The sequence below is a fragment of the Aristolochia californica genome, unplaced genomic scaffold (genome assembly GCF_029961685.1).
Source record: "Aristolochia californica isolate CCGP_79_NKW_82.1479 unplaced genomic scaffold, dmAriCali1.0.hap1 SCAF_7, whole genome shotgun sequence".
NCBI classification, from domain to species: domain Eukaryota; kingdom Viridiplantae; phylum Streptophyta; class Magnoliopsida; order Piperales; family Aristolochiaceae; genus Aristolochia; species Aristolochia californica.
In genome coordinates, this window is record NW_027182268.1 from 38180027 (window position 1) to 38199285 (window position 19259).

Genomic DNA, 19259 nt, shown 5'->3' on the forward strand with positions numbered 1-19259 from the left:
TTTGATCGAGTCCGGTCAGTCGTCGGACACAAAGGCGTGAGGCCAAGAAATTGATGGAAATGGAGATTTATGAATCGGTACAAGTAAACGCGTACGACTTTCAGGATGATCTCCTATAAAAGGAAAAAAGGTAGCGACTAGGATGAAACATAGAAAATCATCTCTTCTTCATTTGGTCTTTCTGATAGCAATCTTCTCTCATCTTGCTTGCGGGTATCGAAGTTTCTCTGTGTTTTTTTTTTTATCATCATTCTCGCTTCCTCGATCTCTGGCTCCTAGATAACATGGACGCTCGCAGAAACATAGTTGCCTCACTACTCTTGCTGCTCTCTTTTCTCGACTATGCTCGTGGCGACGATCTTCTTTCTTGCCTCTCCTCTGGCGGAGTCAGAAACTTCACCACCTATTACACTGGCGACTACCTTCAGTTGCTCCAACTTTCAATCCAGAATCTGCGATATGCAAAACCTTTTGTCAATAAGCCTGTGGCGCTCATTTTACCAGAAAACAAGGAGCAAGTAGCCGCCGCAATTAGGTGCTCTACGAGAGGATCGTGGCTTATACGGTTGAGAAGTGGCGGCCACAGTTTCGAAGGCTTGTCTTCCCGTGCCGATGTCCCCTTCGTGCTGATAGACCTGATGAACCTGAACAAAATCTCCACCGACTTGGATGCCGAGACGGCCTGGGTTGAGAGTGGGGCTACTCTTGGTGAGATTTACCATGCCATTGCGACTTCAAGCAAAAAGCATGGCTTCTCTGGTGGCATGTGTCCCACTACAGGAAGTGGCGGCCACATCAGTGGTGGCGGCTACGGTGCACTCGTAAGGAAGTATGGACTCGCTTCTGACAACGTGGTGGACGCCATTCTGGTGGACGCGGAGGGGCGTCTTATTGATAGGAAAGCCATGGGAGAAGATGTGTTTTGGGCCATCAGAGGCGGTGGGGGCGGGAACTGGGGTGCAGTCGTGGCCTGGAAAATCCGGATGCTCAGAGTACCGGAAACTGTCACCGCTTTCCGGGTGTCTAGAAACGGGAGCCCCAGTGAAATGGCTAAATTATTGCACAAATGGCAGTTGATAGCGTCTAAACTGGAAGACGATTTTTTCCTGCAGCTGCTGGTACTTCCTGGAGGAAACCAGTCCCAGTCCGCCAGCATCTCCATTTTCTTCGCAGGGATGTACCTTGGTCCAAAGGCATCTACTCTCGCAATCGCAAACCGCGCTTTTCCTGAACTAAACCTCAAAGCACAAGAATGCATAGAAACGAGTTGGGCCAATGCCTTGATACTTATCCGAGGAGATGAAGCAGTGCAAACCGTGGAGGACCTGAAGAATCGGTACACATATAGAAAGACGTTCACAAAGGCGAAATCCGATTACGTCAAGTATCCCATTCCATTGTTTGCATTGGAAAAAGCTCTGAATTTGGTGGCGAGGCAGACCAAAGCTTCGGTCTTGCTAGACCCTCACGGCGGGTTCACGGGTAGGGTCAGAAGTGACGCGACTCCCTTCCCACACAGAGCAGGAACTATCTTCGGAATAGAGTACTACGTGGACTGGAACGAAGAAGACGATGCCAACGGCCCCCAATATATCGAAGGTCTTCAGACGCTCTACGAGTACATGACGCCCTTCGTCTCCAAGAACCCTAGAGGCTCGTATGTGAACAGCGTCGACCTTGACCTCGGAATGTTGGACTGGACCGATCAAAAACTCTCCGGTTCCAAAGCCGTGGAAGTTGCGAGGAAGTGGGGAGAGAAGTATTTCATGGGGAATTACGACAGGTTGGTTCGAGCCAAGACATTGATCGATCCCAACAATGTGTTCAGGCACCCGCAGAGCATTCCTCCACTCGGAATTCATGAAGAAATGTTAAAATGTAAATTCAACCTTAGGTAGACATGTTGTTTCATTTCAAAGTGCAGAAGTTACATAGTAATTCCGGTTGATTAAGACTAATATTATTTTTAGTGCGTCTCCGTAAACCCATCAAGAAATCTTTGCAAATTGACTTTGAGTTTCTGAGCCATGTTTCCTCCCCCTCTTTCTTTGTCTTTTCTCTCTGAATTTCTATAGTACGAGGAGAGGAAACATCATAACTGGATTACATATTGTTAATTTTGACCGAGGGATTTGCCTCCAATTTGTATGAGATAACAATTTGGGCTGGACTGAACTTTGGTTAGATTTATTTCTTTGGTGAAGGACCTTTCATGGAAAAGCCCATCAGAGAGGGCCATTAGGGCCCGTTTGACATAGCTCATTGGGCTCAAAAGTTGATATTCAAGTAAATAATCATTCTTAGGAAAAAAAATATTAAAAAACTCAAATTTCCCTAGTTGTAGAATCCTTTTGTCTTATGCAGAATGAAGAACCTTTCGAATAATATAAACAATTTAATTGATGACTCTACTAGCGAACGCGCCCACCAGTCACTGCCGCAGCCAAACTTGGTGCAATCCTACTCGAGTCGGTAAAGTTGACGTCCCGTAGTTGGTGGGTCGCCTTCCTGTACCCACTTCGCAATAGCAATGTATGTGAACGTCGGCGAGCAGCAGATTTCATATATCTTCCGTCTTAGTGTTTACTGCAACTTACCAGACTAAAAGGAAGGATCCAGTGTCGTCAGTCACTGGTTACTGTGGGACAAGAAACCCAGTCGGTTGCCATCGTCACGGGTTACTGGGGGACAAGAAAGCCACGACTGAAACGCTCACATCGTCGCGTGGGAATGCCTCAACCCAAGACCGCTCGACAAACGAAATCGTTTAAAAGATGTCGCATCAATACCTTATATATATTCCCATATATATAGATGAAGTTAGTTGAGCGTTTCAGTGACCCTACCTTCTCGCTTTCTAAAGAACACCACAAAAAATCCTGCCATGGCTGGAGCTCCATCAATGCACACACAGTAATTATCAGAAGAAAAAAAAAAAAAAAGATCAAATGAAATCGTTGCGGCCTGATCCACCAACCATGCGTCCGAGCTGTGATACCGTACCCGTTTACTTCCTCTGACAGATGGGCTACGAGACAGGATTCGATGAATGATGAGTTAATCATACATTATCATCTCTGCGATTCTGGTCCTCCATCCCATTCTCAAAATTCGGAAAGATTCCCCTGGTCGTTTATACCTTCTAAACTCCGTCATCGTTCCTGTCGCCGGTAGTGCCGATGACTCTGATGTATCGGACCATAATCCATCTTTCACCACCTACAAGGAAAATAATAACAGAAGTAGATATTTGATATAGTAAATAATCTCAGCATAGCAGTCCAATCCTTTCCCATGGGATAAGAAACCAGGGATGTCCAAAGTATTTGATTAAAAACTGACGATTTGAATTGCTCATCACTGAAACCCATGCGTGCACCAGGAGGCGGGCAAGATCCTAAAAGAATGGGACAAATCGTCAAGCCATTCAATTTAGTTATTCATTTCCGTAAAATACTTGTTATTGAAACCCAAACTTTCTGTGCAGCCTCGTTGCACTTGAAACGAGATCAGTTCTTCCATTCAACAACTACCAAGAATTAATATATCTAAGAAGTATTTAACTATGGTTTTCATAGTATGCTGTGTTTATGGCATTCAATTGGATTCCATGCCTGCATTTATTTTGACTTCCTCCACTGTCACTACCTTTCCATGTTCAATATTTTAACCAGAGATGAGAATTTCAACTTTTCTTTTGTCTTTATTATGGAAATTCTAAATAGGCATCACACGCCAAATTCAGTGGAAGAGTAGCAGTAAGGAGAGAGCATGAAAGCAGGGGACGCCCACGCGAATCAACATGCAGGCTCGTCAATTGTGGAGGATAAGAAAACGTCCAAAATGTGTAGGTCCTCGCCACCAGTGTCAGTGTGTCACCTTCCATTTTACACTTCTTTTTCTGTTTGTCCCTTTGTTCATAATTAAATCACCAGAGGTTAAGAGATTTCATCTATATAAAGAGTTTGGTCTCGAGGCTCTCATGCTACATCCCACCCGCTGAGCATGCTGACCTTCCCTATGCTTAGCAGCATGGCTCGCCGCGGATGCTTGTGCTTTATCTTCTCCCTCCTCCTTGCCTCTGCAAGTTGTGGGTACGGCCGACGAGAGGAAGATCTGCTTGCTTGTCTAACCTCCCGTGGAGTGTCTAACTTTACTACGACTCGCAACGCCACATACCTTCACCTCCTCGATAAGACGCTTCAGAATCTTCGGTTTGTCGACGCTCCCTTCGGCAAGCCTGTTGCAGTCATCTACCCGGAAAGGAAGCACGAAGTTGCAAGTGCCATTCGGTGTTGCCGGCAAGGATCATGGACGATTAGGCTGAGGGGTGGAGGCCACAGCTTCGAAGGGCTCTCATCCTATGCAGAGACGCCCTTCGTGCTCATTGACATGGTGAACCTTAACCGGATCAAGGTCGACGTCGAGTCAGAGACGGCTTGGGTGGAAGCTGGGGCAACTCTGGGCCAAATTTATCACGCCGTCACGGAAGCAAGTACGACACACGCCTTCACCGGCGGTTTGTGTGCCACCGTCGGAGCAGGAGGCCACCTTAGCGGGGGAGGATACGGCGCTCTGGCGAGGAAATACGGGTTGTCCTCTGATAACGTGGTGGACGCCATGCTTGTCGATGCTAGAGGACGGATTTTGGACCGCAAGTTCATGGGGGAGGACGTCTTCTGGGCCATCCGTGGTGGAGGAGGTGGTACTTTTGGTGCTATTGTGGCTTGGAAGATCCAGATACTCAAAAGTCCCAGAAAAAGTTGCAGCATTTCGAGTGGCGAGAATGGGTAGCATCGAACAGATGGCCGAGATATGGTACAAATGGCAATTCGTTGCACCACATTTGGAAGACGAGTTCCACTTGCAGGTCGCTGTCTTTCCGGGCGGAGAGGATTTCATAATCCTGGGCTTCCTGGGACTCTACCAGGGGCCCAAATCCTCCGCCCTCGCAGCTATAAACGAAGCTTTTCCAGAGCTGGCCATCACTGACGAAGAATGCAAGACGATGAACTGGGCTGAAGCCTACGTTCTCCTTCGCGGAGATCCAGACGTCACCGAGTATGCACACTTGCCGGAGAGATTTTCATATCGCAGAGTGTTAGAGATGTCCAAATCCGACTTCGTGAAGACCCCAATCCCCAAGGATGCGGTGGTGGAAGCTCTGAAGTTGCTCACTCAACAGCGTACCCCTGCCGGTTGGCTGCTACTGGATCCGTATGGTGGGTTCCTGGGCAGGGCAGAAAACGACTTCACCCCTTTCCCTCATCGAGCAGGAAACTTGTACGCCATTGAATACCTTCTGCAATGGAATCAAGCGGACGACGAGTGGAGGGGAGGATACATAGACTGGCTCAGACGTATCTACAATTACATGACGCCTTATGTCGCCAAAGATCCTAGAACTGCCTATGTTAACAACGTCGACCTCGACCTTGGTGTGATCGACTGGATGAACTTCACCATTACAGGTGATAAAGCTGTGGAGGTGGCTAGAGCTTGGGGGGAGAAGTACTTTTTAGGAAATTACGAACGTTTAGTTCAAGCAAAGACATTTATCGATCCAGAGAACGTGTTTAGACACCCACAAAGCATTCCTCCCCTGGCCTCCTCATATCAAGATGGGCTTACAGAGGAAGATCATTCTCCTAATACTCTAGAGCAGATGTTCTGATAAACTTTCTCCACTGCTGTATATCACTTTGTTTGATCTTGATGTTTTGATAGTAATTAAGCAATATCATGTACATATATCGAGCCTTATGAGCTCATTTGTTCAAGGTATCAAATCAGTCTTTTGATTTTAACGAAATGAATTGAGCATTGAACAAAGCAGTGGCCCGGTGAGATCATTCTAACAGAAGCAAATGAGCAAGCCCGCATCCACAGGCGTTATGATTTTAAATTGAAAACGTCCCGTGAATTACAAAAGAATCTTTTTTCATGAATTAAAATATATGCTGCAAACAAAAGTCTAAGTTTATTTTCTCTTTTAGTAGCCAGATCATGCTCGATCGCTCCACGTGAAATGAATCCTATCACCAACTTTATATTATTATTTGACAGGTCTTTTTAGCATTTTTATTTATCCATTCCTTTTAGCATTATAAAAACAGATCTTTTTATTACCGTAAGTCACAGATTTGTTAGGGACGGGTCGTCTTGTTTCTGTCTCTTGTGGATGCTAGGGTTTCTTGACTCCCTGAACAACAGTAATCAACGGAACTTGACTCAAGATCTTCTGTTGTTTACTCCACTGTTTGTCTCTTGCTAGCAGAGCTCATCTGAGGAGCCATGCTTGACCGAGGTTAAACAAGCTTTTCTCAGCATATAGTTCACGAGGCCGCGTTTCTTGGGTTCTTCTCCTTCTCTACATCCACTTTCAGAACGAATACTACCTAGTTAATGTCTATTATCTTACAAACTTTTTTTTTTGTTGTTGTTGTTGCCGGTGTGGGGGGACGGAGCTTCCATGAACGTATGCAGAGTCAACCATAGATATAGACAATGCCACTAAACTATTGTTATGAAACCCAACTAAGTACAGCAATTGTGACAGAGAAAACAGGTTCAAAAGTTAGATTTTTGTCCATACCTTTCATGGCATATTATTTGATTATATGGGAATCCACATCTATGAGTTGGTAATCCACATCTTGGCCTCATCTTGATGTCTCGTTGGACCATATTCAACTCCCGCTACGATGTTTACCAATACTTTAAAACCGCCATGCATGACTTCTTCATGAAAAAAATAACATACCTAAACTTCTCAAGTTGGGTTAAGTGTACTTGTTACTGAATTAATCAGGGTTAAAGGAGTTGAAGAAGATCAATCATCGATGGAATTTGCAATAGAAGGACTTTTTTACTTGTTGGGTTCACTTAAAATCTGGAAATCCGTCAAAACGCAATCAACGGTGAAGAAGAGAGGAGTCACAGCACGTCAGACAGACGTGCATCGCGTGGGAATACGAGGAAGACGAATGACTTCTCTTCTTCGCTTCTGCGACTTGAAATGCAAAATCTTCTTTTCATGCCATCCATCAATCAGCCAAAGTGGACTCTGGAGCTCAGCCATTGCCGTCGTTTTCTTGTACGCGGCGGTTGCATTTCTTATGGGCAAATGAAAATTTACTGATGTGGATCGATCGATGAGTGGAGCAAACTCTATCTTTACCAGTTAATTTGTGTTTTAATTGTCTCAATTGTTTCTGTTTAATCCAGGTCGGCGGGTCTACTTATTACTAATGAATTAATTAACTAATTAATAAAATAATTTAGAACTTATTCAACCAATTGTTTAAATAACTTGAAATGGTTAATTAACTAATTACTAAACAAATTAATTAACTAATTAACAAAAAAAATATTATCCACTTTGAAATTTGTTTAAGAATATATATAGAAGAGTCTTATATGATACTCACAGTAAGAAGCTTCACAGAGCCAGAATAATATGGTGGAGTCAACGAAGAGTCTCATGGAAGGAGGTCTCACTGAAGAGTCTCAATTAAAGGTGTTTTAATTATGTTGATCTTCTATTTATGTTTACTTGTTTAATTGTTCTAGGACTCATCGTTTAGTTTTAAACTTTGGGTGTAATTAGGATAAAGATAGTTTTATTTGTAATTGGATTCTATTAGTGTTATACATGACCTAAAAAGTCCTTGTAGACTATTAGTCTATAATAGAGCTTGGTACATGTATCCTATATAACATTGGTAATCTCAATATGCAAAACATTATTAGCCACAATTCTTTTGTACTATTAATCAACCCATTAATCACTAAAGTGTTTTCTCCTCTTCATTAAAGAAAGGAGGAGACCTTTGAGGGGATCATTCAAGTCACGGGTAATAAGAAATGTGTTGATAGATTACGACCGAGACAAATAGTTAGAGACAACTTTAAATGAGATAGTAGTTATTTTTTGGATACCATGCTTCCCAAATTCATAAGTAGAAGGTTCATTACAACCATTATTGAGGTTGATACGAGGAGTTTTCAAACCAAGAAAATAAACTCAATGGAAGATCAGAGAATTAGCTTATCATCAATGAAGGAGAACTGTCCATGAAAATTTCTTATGATAGGAATTAAAAAAATTGAGAAACGAGCATGTAAGTGTGTTGATTTTCAGGACTCCATGGATTTAGCTCATGGAGAAAAAAAAAAAAAACTCCAATTGGTTATGGACTTGTGTCCTAACCCTTTCCCTGAAGCTCAATTATAGATTAATGAAACTACAATATTAAAATTATGCCCCTGAACTTAACCTAGTTACATCAATTCCATTTCTTATGAGATGACTCTTTATTTACCATCCTGACATCACTATGTGGGCCTATGAGTTTTCTCCTTGATATGTGGGTCAAACCCATCTTCTAACATACTTGAATGTGTGGGCTTGGGCCCATCTTCTGACACTCCCCCTCAAGTTGAGGGTGAGAGAACATCATGAATGTCCAACTTGCTACAAATGTTGTATAAGATATTTCTGTATAAAATGGCAGTCCTACATATATTCCAACACTCCCCCCCCCCCCCCCCCCCCCCCCCCCTCAAGAGGCCCAACTGGCATAATATAAGTGAGAATAAAATCAGTTCTAGTCGTAAGACATCGCTCCCTACTCTAATCAAATAACTCATGTTGAATGTTGGGCAAACTCCTATTTTCTGTAGGTAGTGGGTCTATATGCAGTGCTCAAAAGTGTAATAAAATTCCTTTATCATTGTGTCCCTCCACCAGACATCGACTCTCAAATGGTAGGAGTAATAATTGCCAATTAAGGGGGGTAACAAGTAATCGCCCAAAAGATAATATTTTGGGGCCACCATGTGCTTTTTTCTTCAATAAAATAACCAATACAGACAATAATCAACAAGAGAGAAGTCATTCAATAATAATGTATCAGCCAAAGAGACACAATAACAGTAGCTGAAATGGGCCTAGGCCCAATAACACGTGCCAAGTAATGAAAATCCTTAAAAAATGACCCATAAAATAATCTGTTGCGAGTCTGTGCACCAAATAATATGTTGACCAAGGAATAAGTTACCAATACTTCAAAATAACAATCCATCTGGAGAGAGAGGACAGAGTCAAGCCGACTCAAATATTTGACCAATATTGCCAAGTTATTGGAGGAATCGACATAGAACTCGAGACCGGACCCATATCACTGAGGTAGAAAAAGTGTGCCGAGTCAATTTGACCCGGACTTGAGTTGGCTCTGGACAGGGTTGGGCGGAATCCTGTTTGTTGGCTTGGTTAACCCGAGGGGAACAAATGACTCTCTAGTCGCTGGATTGACTCGACAAGGTCTGGTCCGAGTTGGGCTAGGCACTGATTAATTCAAATTTTCTAACTTAGGAAACTTTTATTTGGGCAACAATCATCTTCTTCCCCACGTCTCCCGCTTTCGAATAGAGCGGGATCACAATATATTCAATCTCTAGAAACAAAAACAGATGCAATGCTGGCATCTTCGTCCTCCCAAAGTGGCAATCCAGCTAGCGTTACCGTCACAAGACAAAAACTTAGACGAAAGGTAAGCCAAGAAATCAGCAGTAGGCAGAGACAACTTTGTGACTTCCAAAAAAAAAGTAGCAACGATGTTCTGTAAGAGGCAACACTAGATAACAACAACAAAGATAATCGTTTGTATGCTGTAACTCGGAATAATGACACTAAGCCAATTCAGAATTTGTATGTCGGTATGGAAAGTCAGCATTGATCTCAGATGATTGTCCAGATCGACAGTAACGAAACGGTAGCTGCAGATTTTCTGGACTACGTCTAACCAATTTGATCCAACAAAAGTTTTTGACCAGAGATAAATCACAGGCAGAGACCATTTCAGATAGGTAGTAGTGGAAAAAATGATGGATGCTTGCTGGAAAGATAGCTTCGAGAAGATCTCTCGGAGAGTACTGATATCGGGGCTCTGTTTGGAACAACATCGAGTTGCCAAAGATATATTTCCAAAAGTTATGAAGATAGGATGGCAGAGGATGACAACAATGATGACGGCCAAAGCCAGTAGGTTATACAGAGCAAAATATAGCAACAAGTTTTTTTTCATTTCTCCACGAGAAACAGAACTAGAGTCATCTTCTTTGGTGACGCAGATGGTGTATCTTTTGCCGATCCAATCGAAGGTTTTCCCTGTAACCGGAAGCTCTCGACGGAGAGAAATTCGGAGTTTGGACAGAAAATTTGGAGAAAATAACTATTATTTGCCAAAAAAATGACGGATTTTTTCTCCCGCGACAAGATATCTTGTTGCCGACACCAAGGAACATGATGTTGCTAATATGTCAGATTAAATCAATTATACTGGTTTGATACAAATCTCCCATCTCCCGCACTATTGAAGCTCATTGTGTTCACACAACCTCTGTGCTTCTTTGGCTTTTTGCATATATCAACCTCAACACCATATCCTCTGTCGGTCCAACACTATTAGTCTCCCAACCATGGAATTGTTTTTAGCTACAACATGCACTCCTACAAGAAGAACGGATTTCGAGGACACTGTGAGGAAAAATTAGCAAATAACAAAATCATATGGAGGAGCTTCACCTTCTCCTCCTCGCCCAATCATTGTTAAGGATCATCAAGACTAGAAAATTTTTCCATGTATCTCTAATTGGAAAAATCCAAAAAGTTACACGATCCCATTAGAAAACAAGCAACAAAATTTAAAATTGAATTCCAACAACTATAAAAAAAAGAACATTAATATGAGAAAAGAAAATTAATGGGTTTCTGGATTCCTTAAAACCATAAGTCCTGAAAATTAATGTTCTAATACCATGTTGATTTTAAGGACTCCATGGATTTAGCTCATGGAGAAAAAAAAAAGACAACCATTGGGAGAAAACAGGAGGAAGAAAAGGTTACGGACTTATGTCCTAACCCTTCTCTTGAAGCTCAATTTATAGATTAATAGAATTATAATATTATAATTATGCCTCCAGAATTTAACTTAATTACATCTATGCCATATCTTATGAGATGACTCTTTATTTACCATCCTGTCATCACTATGTGGGTCTATGAGTCTTCTCTTTGATCTATGGGCCTTGAGCCCATCTTTCACATCTCTTGGATGTGTGGGCCTTCCTTGGTCTTACGGGCTTGAGCCCATCTTCTAACACACTTGGATGTGAGGGCCTTTCTTGGTCGTGTGAGTTTCGGCCCATTTTCCGACAAAGTTCAATGTATAGGCAAAATTCAAAATCATAAGTGTCAATAGGACTCATATTTCCAACTTAGAAGAAGCTTAAATTCATGCCGAAAATTATTTTAGACTTTGACTAAATCAACAAGACCAAAAAAATGGGCTCTTACATGCACTTAATGAATTATTTAATGGTCAAAACTCTTCAAACCCTATATTATTATTTTCAAGTACTATTTATGCTAGAACTCTCAAGGCATTAAGACAAGTAAAGGACCTTCAAGGGTGATTTTTGAAAATTAAAAAAACCATGCAACCATGCCAAAAATAGCTCAAAATGAAGAGATTAGTGAAGATCGAAAATTCAAATTTTAGGAGCATATACCCTTCCTAACGAGCATGAAACAATTCAAGAAATAACAAAAACCTTACAAACTCAAATTATCCATTAAGTGCTTACTCATGGTCAAGCCACATTGATTGGCATTTCGAAAGCGTTTAGAGTCTCCTCGAGCAAATGCCCCATTGACGGACGAAAGCAGGTCTGGGCAGATGGTGAAGCAAGGGCTACATGATGACAGCTTTAGCGACAGCGAGTGGCTGCTCTCCATCGCCCACTGCCTTTGTCTCTCTCTCTCCCTGTCACAAAATAATTAATGTCACAGAAACAGAAGAATCCAATCTTCAAGTTGTGTCTATCCACAGCCACTTTAGGTGGAGCGAAAGGGTCCCTCCGATGTCGACTCATTCTTATCATTTAAAACCCGTTTGTTTTTGCCTGCAAATTCTATACTTGGATGAGATCGTGCCAAGATATCCTTTTTATTGTAACATCTCGCACGTGGTTTGACAGAAAAAAATATGGTGCAATAGTTTGCTTCCACCTAATGGACACGTCTTGTTCGATAAGGTGGGGAAGGGACACTTTAGGCAGTAGCTACTGCCTCTTACTTCTACTGCCTCTTACCTCGTCTTTTCCCCAACGTGCTCCACTCTTCTCTCCCTCTCGTGACTGTTACCTGCCTTGTCTTTTCCTATCGTCTTCTTCTTCCTTCTCCTTCGTTACTTTTAAGTTGAAGACCTTAAGGATATGAAATCCTGAAAATCAACACGGTATTAGAACTGTGATTTCCAGGATTATATGAGCTATTCTCCATCCTTGGTTCCGTAGTTCTTGGTTGAGGACGTCTTCTCTCTCTCTTGAATTCGAAACGAGAAAAAAAAAAAAGGGATCCAATGGGTGAAGAAACAATTGGTTTGATCCAAGTGTTAATCTCTTGTTACTAATGAGAACAACAACTAAGTTGCTTCTGGTAAGCAATCTGACATTAGTTTCTTCTGGTCACTCTTTCGACTATACACCAAGATTTATCTCATCGTCTACTCTTGGTTTTGTTACAAACCTTGAAAGATCTCGTTTCTCTCCCAATTAGGTTGTGGCCGTGAACCGTGAACCGAGGCTACTCCCCACCGACTCCTCCACACTCGACGGCAGCATTCAAATTTTAGAATACGAGGAAAATGGACTCAGAAATCAGAGCGCCGAGTTCAAAGTTCAGTTGAAATAAATGGGTAGAGCCGATTTTCTTTAATTGATCCGAAGGCTTCCACGCGCCTTCCTTCGCATGTTAAAAGCAAGAACAAGTTGGTTGAGGCAGGCATCGGATATCCGACTTTGGACCTGCCGAGTATCCGACGCCAAGTGCCATTTTCCAGTTAGCCTCACTGAGATCTGGCGGACATGCCCCGGGATCTTCTCGCCGAAAAGAAGCGCGTGGAAGAGGACGAAACGACCCTAGTCGGGGGCCCGGTTCATTCCTTGAGTTTCCGTTATTGAGATTTTAGCCGACCCAGTCAGCCAAAGTCGGAAAGGACTCGGGTCGAAATTTCTCCTCATTTTGTTGAACCCTTCCCGGTGGACGTTCACATCTAACCCATCTAATCAAACTCTTAATAGGTTTAAATTCAATGAATTAATATGCATAATGAAGACTCACATTGTCAACTTTTAATTTGATTTTGTCGGGAGAAAGTGAGATTGAAGTGGGTGAGACGCGCAGAGGTGGACATCAGAATGAAAGTGAACTGTTAACCGGCTCGGCTCGGTCAATTGAGCCGCCGAAATAACTCCAGAGAGGCTGAGACGGGAACGAAGAATGTACGATAAAAAAACGCGAAAATATAAAATAAAAAAAGAGGGCAGGCCACCCGTCCGGTCCGCGAGAGACTATAAAGACACGAAGCTTACGCCTACCTAAACTTTCCTCGCCCCCGTTTCTCTCTCTTCACAAACTCTCAGAGATTTAAAATATTTTTGCCCGAATTTCTCTCCTGTGAGGAAGAAAGGGAGTCGAACGAGCAGCAGCCCAGAAGACTCTCTTTCGCCGGACACAGACAAAACCGAAAGACTCTCTTTCGCTTCTCTCCATTCTTCGCCATGATTCCTATAAATCAAAGCGCCTTCCCGGTAAAAATATTAATTGCGTATATTACATTATATAGCTTTCTCGACAGTAACCGGAAAACCAGATAAAGGGGTAATACGAATCGAAAAGATGCCTCGTTTTCGTTTTTCCGTTTGTTGATTGGATTTGTTTATGTGCTCGGTATTTTTTGACTTGGCTAAACCAGAATATGAGTTTTTTAATTCTTGCTTAGCTCGGCTTTCTCATAATACTAGTCATCTAGACTCTGGTTATCATTTCATTCTAGCTTCTCTTTCTTCTCTTTTTTATTATAAAAGGCAGTTTTGCGGTGCTTTGTTTGTATGATTGAAGCAGAACACGAACATCAACTCCATCGGTTTTTCTGCTTTCTCTTCTTCTAGCTCCTTTCCTTCTCAGAGAAAAGCCTCCGGAGTCGTGGTTTTGTGCTGTGGTAACGGCAGAGGAGGATTCGACGGCAAAGGGAGAGTTCGTACTTTCACTTTGAAGGAGACGGTTGACGAGGCTGCAATTCTGGAAATGGACTCGAAATCCACCGTGGGAGGAGGAGTTCAAGACGTCTACGGCGAGGATTGTGCTACGCAGGATCAGCCTATTACGCCATGGGCGCTTACCGTTGCTTGGTCGGTGACAGAAATTTTTTGTTTTTGATCTTTAATCCCTGGGTCTTTCTTGGTTTGTTATGCAATCTTTATTTCTCCATGTGTTCCTTTTTCTCTTTTTTTTTTGGGTGCATATATATCTTTTTTGTTTTTCTCTTTGATTTTTGTTTCCTTTGCGTGTATTTAATATTAGATTGACGTTGTGTCTCTTCTATTTTTCCCGTTTGGAAGGAAGGTTTTGAAGGGGATGATGCTATGTTGTGTGAATGCATTTTTTAAATTCTCGTGTTCGGTTGGCGAGCTGTCTAATTTATTTATTTTTCTTCATTTTCTAAAAAAATTACTGCTTCGGTTTTATTGATGCATAAACCGAACGACTTCTTCTGCGTCTTTATTTCTTTTCTACCTGATGCTTTTCTGTATTTTATACCTGTTACTCTGGCGTCGTTTTCTTTTCAGGTTGGATTGCGCTCTGTCATCAATGATATCAGTATGTGATGCTTTAGATCTTTAGAAACTGAACCAGGGGATCGTTGCTTTTTTCCTCTTTTCTTGTTATTCCTGTAGGGATCTACTGAATCCAGTGTTATGTAAACGGCAGCCTACTATTTCCTTCTGACTTCGAATATTCAAGTTATTTTCACTCGTGAGATTCCGAATCCTGAAGTAATTCGTTAGGACATGAAAATTGTCCCGGCTTATCCTATTCCTTTTCCACCTTCCATTTTTTCTCATTTTCTGGAACAGACGGAGCTCCTGTTCTTTTCTCTAATTTGTTTTTCATACATGTGCTCGGTTTTCCTTCAATGGCTTCGCCCAATTTGTTTTCCTATGTTTACTGGCTTTCGAATTTTGTCCTTAGTTGAAGAGCAAGCCCCTGGCTAGGTCCATCGATCTTCTTGGTTATCCCAGACAAATTACTTTTTAATCGGTGCAAATTATTGGTTGCGCTTGCTCAAGGAGATCTATAATAATCTGTTTCTACATCTTTACTTTCCTTTGGCAAAACTGTTTCCTTTAATTTAGCTTTTGCAGCACACCCTCTATTTCCAAGTCTCATTTCAATATATAATCTGTCTCTGTGCTGATTCATCTTTCATTTTGTGTTATAGTGGGTATTCTTTGCTGAGAGACCCACACCACAATAAAGGGCTTGCCTTCACGGAGAAGGAGAGAGATGCCCATTATTTGCGAGGCCTTCTTCCTCCAGCATGTGCGTCTCAAGAGCTTCAGGTATGTAAACCTCTTTGCTTTCAATAAGACAAAAAAAAAAAAATGTATATGACCTTCCCTCATATTTTGACTTGTTTTCATTCTGCTATTTTTGCAGGAAAAGAAGATCATGCATAATCTCCGTGAATACCAAGTTCCTTTGCACAGGTACATGGCGCTCATGGATCTTCAGGTAATTACTTTAGACCCACATTTTTGGCAGTGGACTTCCAATTAAGGGCCGTTGGTTATCTTACATTTCAGCATTTGTTTACTCTTGCAGGAGAGAAATCAAAGGCTCTTTTACAAACTTCTTATAGATAATGTTGAGGAATTACTTCCTATTGTCTACACTCCAACCGTTGGTGAGGCTTGCCAGAAATATGGAAGCATTTTCAGGCGTCCGCAGGGTCTTTACATTAGCCTAAAAGAGAAGTAAGCTTTTGACGATATATGTGATTTCTGTACGTTTTAATAGAGCCTGAGTCTTCTATGATTTTGGCAGAGGGAAAATTCTTGAGGTGTTAAAGAATTGGCCTGAAAAAAGAATTCAAGTTATAGTTGTCACTGATGGTGAGCGTATTTTGGGTCTTGGAGATCTTGGATGCCAGGTAGCTTTCGTCTTAAATTCAAGTCATACCTGAGCCTTTACTTTCTCCTCATTAAAGTTTAACAGTTGAATTGTTGACGTAACTTCTGCAGGGAATGGGTATTCCAGTTGGCAAACTTGCTCTTTACACTGCACTTGGGGGTGTTCGACCTTCTTCAGTAAGAAATTTTTTTCAGTCTATGGTTTCTAGTCCTTCAGCAACAAGAACTTCAGAATTGTAAATTCTGTATTCTTATTTGCAGTGCTTACCTGTAACTATTGATGTTGGGACAAACAATGAGAAGTTGTTGAATGATGAATTTTATATTGGCCTCAAACAAAAGCGTGCAAGTGGCCAGGTACATTTGGCAAATTTTATATGTCTCTATTTATACATCCTTTTACTCTCTCTTAGCATTAAGCCTTTTTTGGGTTTCTGTGTATAATTAGGAATATGCCGAGCTTCTTCAAGAGTTCATGTCCGCTGTTAAGCAGAATTATGGGGAGAAAGTCCTCGTTCAGGTTTTGTCTTTATTCATAGCTCCATTTCATTTTATTTTGAACTCATATGCTGGTTACATAGTTTTAAAATATTCTCTTCTCTTTTTGCAGTTTGAAGACTTTGCAAACCACAATGCTTTTGAGTTGCTTTCAAAGTATCGAAGTTCTCATCTTGTCTTCAATGATGATATACAGGTGATAATGGGTTTACTTGTTCTGTTGGCAAATCATATTATGCACAACTTTTTCTGAATCAGATACCATCTTGAATAAGTTTGAACCATCATCAGTTTCCTTCTAGTTTGCCTTCTTTTGATTGTTGGGATTCTTATCGTTACAGGGGACAGCTTCAGTGGTTCTAGCAGGACTTGTTGCAGCCCTGAAGTTACTTGGTGGGACCTTAGCTGAGCATACTTTCCTATTCCTTGGTGCTGGAGAGGTGAATTGGCCTTTGCTCTATTAAAAATCTTGTTCTGTCTTAAGCAGGTAGCTCTCCTGCTTTTTGGTTTATCTCGATGTAAACATACTTGTTATTGTTGCAGGCAGGGACTGGTATAGCAGAACTCATAGCTTTGGAGATGTCAAAACAGGTATCTTGTTCTTTTTTTCCTCTGATGACTGTTATCTTAGTATTTTACAGTGATCTTATTGTTTTACAGCATCCCTTTTTATGTGAAAGACATACAAATTTATCTGTTTCCTATTCTGCAGACAAAATCTCCATTGGAGGAGACCCGGAAAAAGATCTGGCTTGTGGACTCCAAGGTTTTGCGTTATTGAAGTTATTTTGCGCGTGGACTTCTAGGTTATTTCTCATCTGCTGCAGTAAATTACTAATGATTTTCCTATCATCAGGGGTTGATTGTTAGTTCTCGTAAGAATTCTCTTCAACACTTCAAGCAGCCGTGGGCCCACGAACATGAACCTGTTAACAACCTCTTAGATGCTGTCAAGGTATAGAACCTTGTTCTGAAATTTTATATTGTAATTTTGTATTGCTTGCGATGAAGTTGTTAATTTTGGCACATTTTTTTCCAATGTCAAGGTGTTCCATGAGCTCTTCATTACCTTATGCTTTCCTTTTTTTCAGGTTATCAAGCCAACTGTATTGATTGGGTCTTCAGGAGTGGGTCGAACTTTCACAAAAGAAGTGGTTGAGGCAATGGCCTCCTTCAATGAGGTCTGTGTGTGTGTTTTATGTATGTGTCTTTTTCTCATGTCTTTATGTCAAGCAATTAACTTTTTATAATGGACACAGAAACCTCTTATATTGGCTCTCTCCAACCCAACTTCACAATCTGAGTGCACAGCTGAAGAAGCTTACACATGGACTAAGGCAAGTGGAGTCTATGTTTCTCTGCTGTTTTTCCTCATAAAGTAAAACAAAAACGTAGCTTAATCTGATTATAAAACTCGATGTATCTTTCTTTTTTTTTTTTTTCCGAACAGGGTCGTGCAATTTTTGCTAGTGGAAGTCCATTTGACCCTGTGGAGTACAATGGGAAAACTTATGTGCCAGGCCAGGTTTGACATCAACTATTTGCAACTTCTGATCCTTTATCTGCGAGTGTGATGGACCTTTGTTGTATATCTGTGTTCTCTTGGTAACGCAGGCTAATAATGCTTACATTTTCCCTGGATTTGGTCTGGGGCTGGTGATTTCCGGAGCAATCCGTGTGCACGATGACATGCTTCTGGCAGCCTGTGAGTTGCAACTATAGTCTTCTGTCAGCTTGTGTTCACTAATTTGGAAACAAAGATTAAGAATATTGAGACTAGGCGACTACAATGCATCTTAGATTGATTCTGTTTGGCTGAGAAGTATCTAGGTGCATTAGCCGTCGTCTGCACTTTCTCTTTTTCGTCAGATTTAGATTATGGATAGAAAATGAAGATTTACTTTTAATGATAATGCTTAATTGACTCCGTTCTTGGAAACAGCGGAAGCTTTAGCTGCTCAGGTGACGAAAGAGAACTTTGACAAAGGGCTGATCTACCCGCCATTCTCCAATATTCGGAAGATTTCAGCTCATATTGCTGCTAAAGTAGCTGCCAAGGCATATGAACATAGTAAGCTTTGAAAGTTTATTTGTTTATTCTGGTTCAATCTGGTTCAATCTGGTTCAACTCTCACACAGGCCACACAGACTCGATATTGCTTTAACTCGTTTTATTCGTGCTTGGCTCGTCAGGTTTGGCCACCCGTCTCCCTCAACCAGAGGATCTAGTAAAATATGCGGAGAGTTGCATGTACAGCCCTGGCTACCGCAACTTCCGATAAATAGGCGCAACCCTCTTCAGTTTTGTAATAACCACCCAGTCTCCGATGTTGGTCCCTTCTCCCTTCTCTACCATATTATCGGATGTGCTGTTCCGAGTGGGTTTTTCACCCAGTCTCCGATGTTGGTCCCTTCACCCAGTCTTATGGATGTGCTGTTCCGAGTGGGTTTTTCATTTTTAGTTTTTGTTATAGGTGAAATAGTGGAGAGAATGGATGTATTGATGGGTCTGTAATTGTAGTTTTGAGCTTGTTCCGCATAATTCACTGTCTTTTCTAAGAACTTTGAAGAATGTGGCTCTAATCCGTGCATTTGTGCTATCTTTTTCAAGAAACTATGATCCTAAGATAGTAAACTTTTCCTGACAAGTCTTTTATTCTCGGTGAGATACAAGCTGTGCAAGCAACTCACATGTGTCTGACCATTATCTGCTGGTCTGATTA

The 19259-nt window shown here is 41.5% G+C and overlaps 2 protein-coding genes and 1 pseudogene across 3 annotated transcripts; all 3 read left to right on the forward strand.

The window, feature by feature from the left end:
• Nucleotides 1-284: 284 nt before the first annotated feature.
• On the forward strand, nt 285-1938 carry LOC137935893 (reticuline oxidase-like). The gene has a single exon (XM_068780292.1). The coding sequence runs from the start codon at nt 285-287 to the stop codon at nt 1896-1898; it is 1614 nt and encodes a 537-aa protein (XP_068636393.1). The 3' UTR covers nt 1899-1938.
• A 2094-nt stretch (nt 1939-4032) lies between these two features.
• On the forward strand, nt 4033-5787 carry LOC137937425 (reticuline oxidase-like; annotated as a pseudogene).
• Nucleotides 5788-13467: 7680 nt separating this feature from the next.
• Nucleotides 13468-19150, forward strand: LOC137937074 (NADP-dependent malic enzyme). Of its 2 annotated transcripts, none has more exons than XM_068782117.1 (20): nt 13468-13656; nt 13970-14256; nt 15348-15468; nt 15566-15640; nt 15731-15882; nt 15953-16058; nt 16150-16215; nt 16300-16395; nt 16487-16558; nt 16649-16732; nt 16878-16976; nt 17080-17127; nt 17249-17302; nt 17393-17491; nt 17628-17717; nt 17796-17873; nt 17987-18061; nt 18151-18241; nt 18479-18607; nt 18730-19150. In XM_068782117.1, exons 1-20 carry the CDS (start codon nt 13627-13629, stop codon nt 18816-18818), a joined length of 1941 nt encoding a protein of 646 aa, XP_068638218.1. In that variant the 5' UTR covers nt 13468-13626; the 3' UTR covers nt 18819-19150. The 2 variants fall into 2 exon arrangements, with proteins under 2 accessions (XP_068638218.1, XP_068638219.1); XM_068782118.1 differs by having other exon boundaries at nt 14017-14256.
• Nucleotides 19151-19259: the final 109 nt, after the last annotated feature.

Bases quoted from the DNA above. Each gene is read 5' to 3' on its own strand.
- LOC137937074 (XM_068782117.1), top strand. From the start codon at position 13,627: ATGATTCCTATAAATCAAAGCGCCTTCCCG. The intron at 14,257-15,347 runs GTCGGTGACAGA...TTTGTGTTATAG, and splicing joins TGGGCGCTTACCGTTGCTTG to TGGGTATTCTTTGCTGAGAG. The intron at 17,303-17,392 runs GTTTTGCGTTAT...TCCTATCATCAG, and splicing joins TCTGGCTTGTGGACTCCAAG to GGGTTGATTGTTAGTTCTCG.
- LOC137935893 (XM_068780292.1), top strand. From the start codon at position 285: ATGGACGCTCGCAGAAACATAGTTGCCTCACTACTCTTGCTGCTCTCT.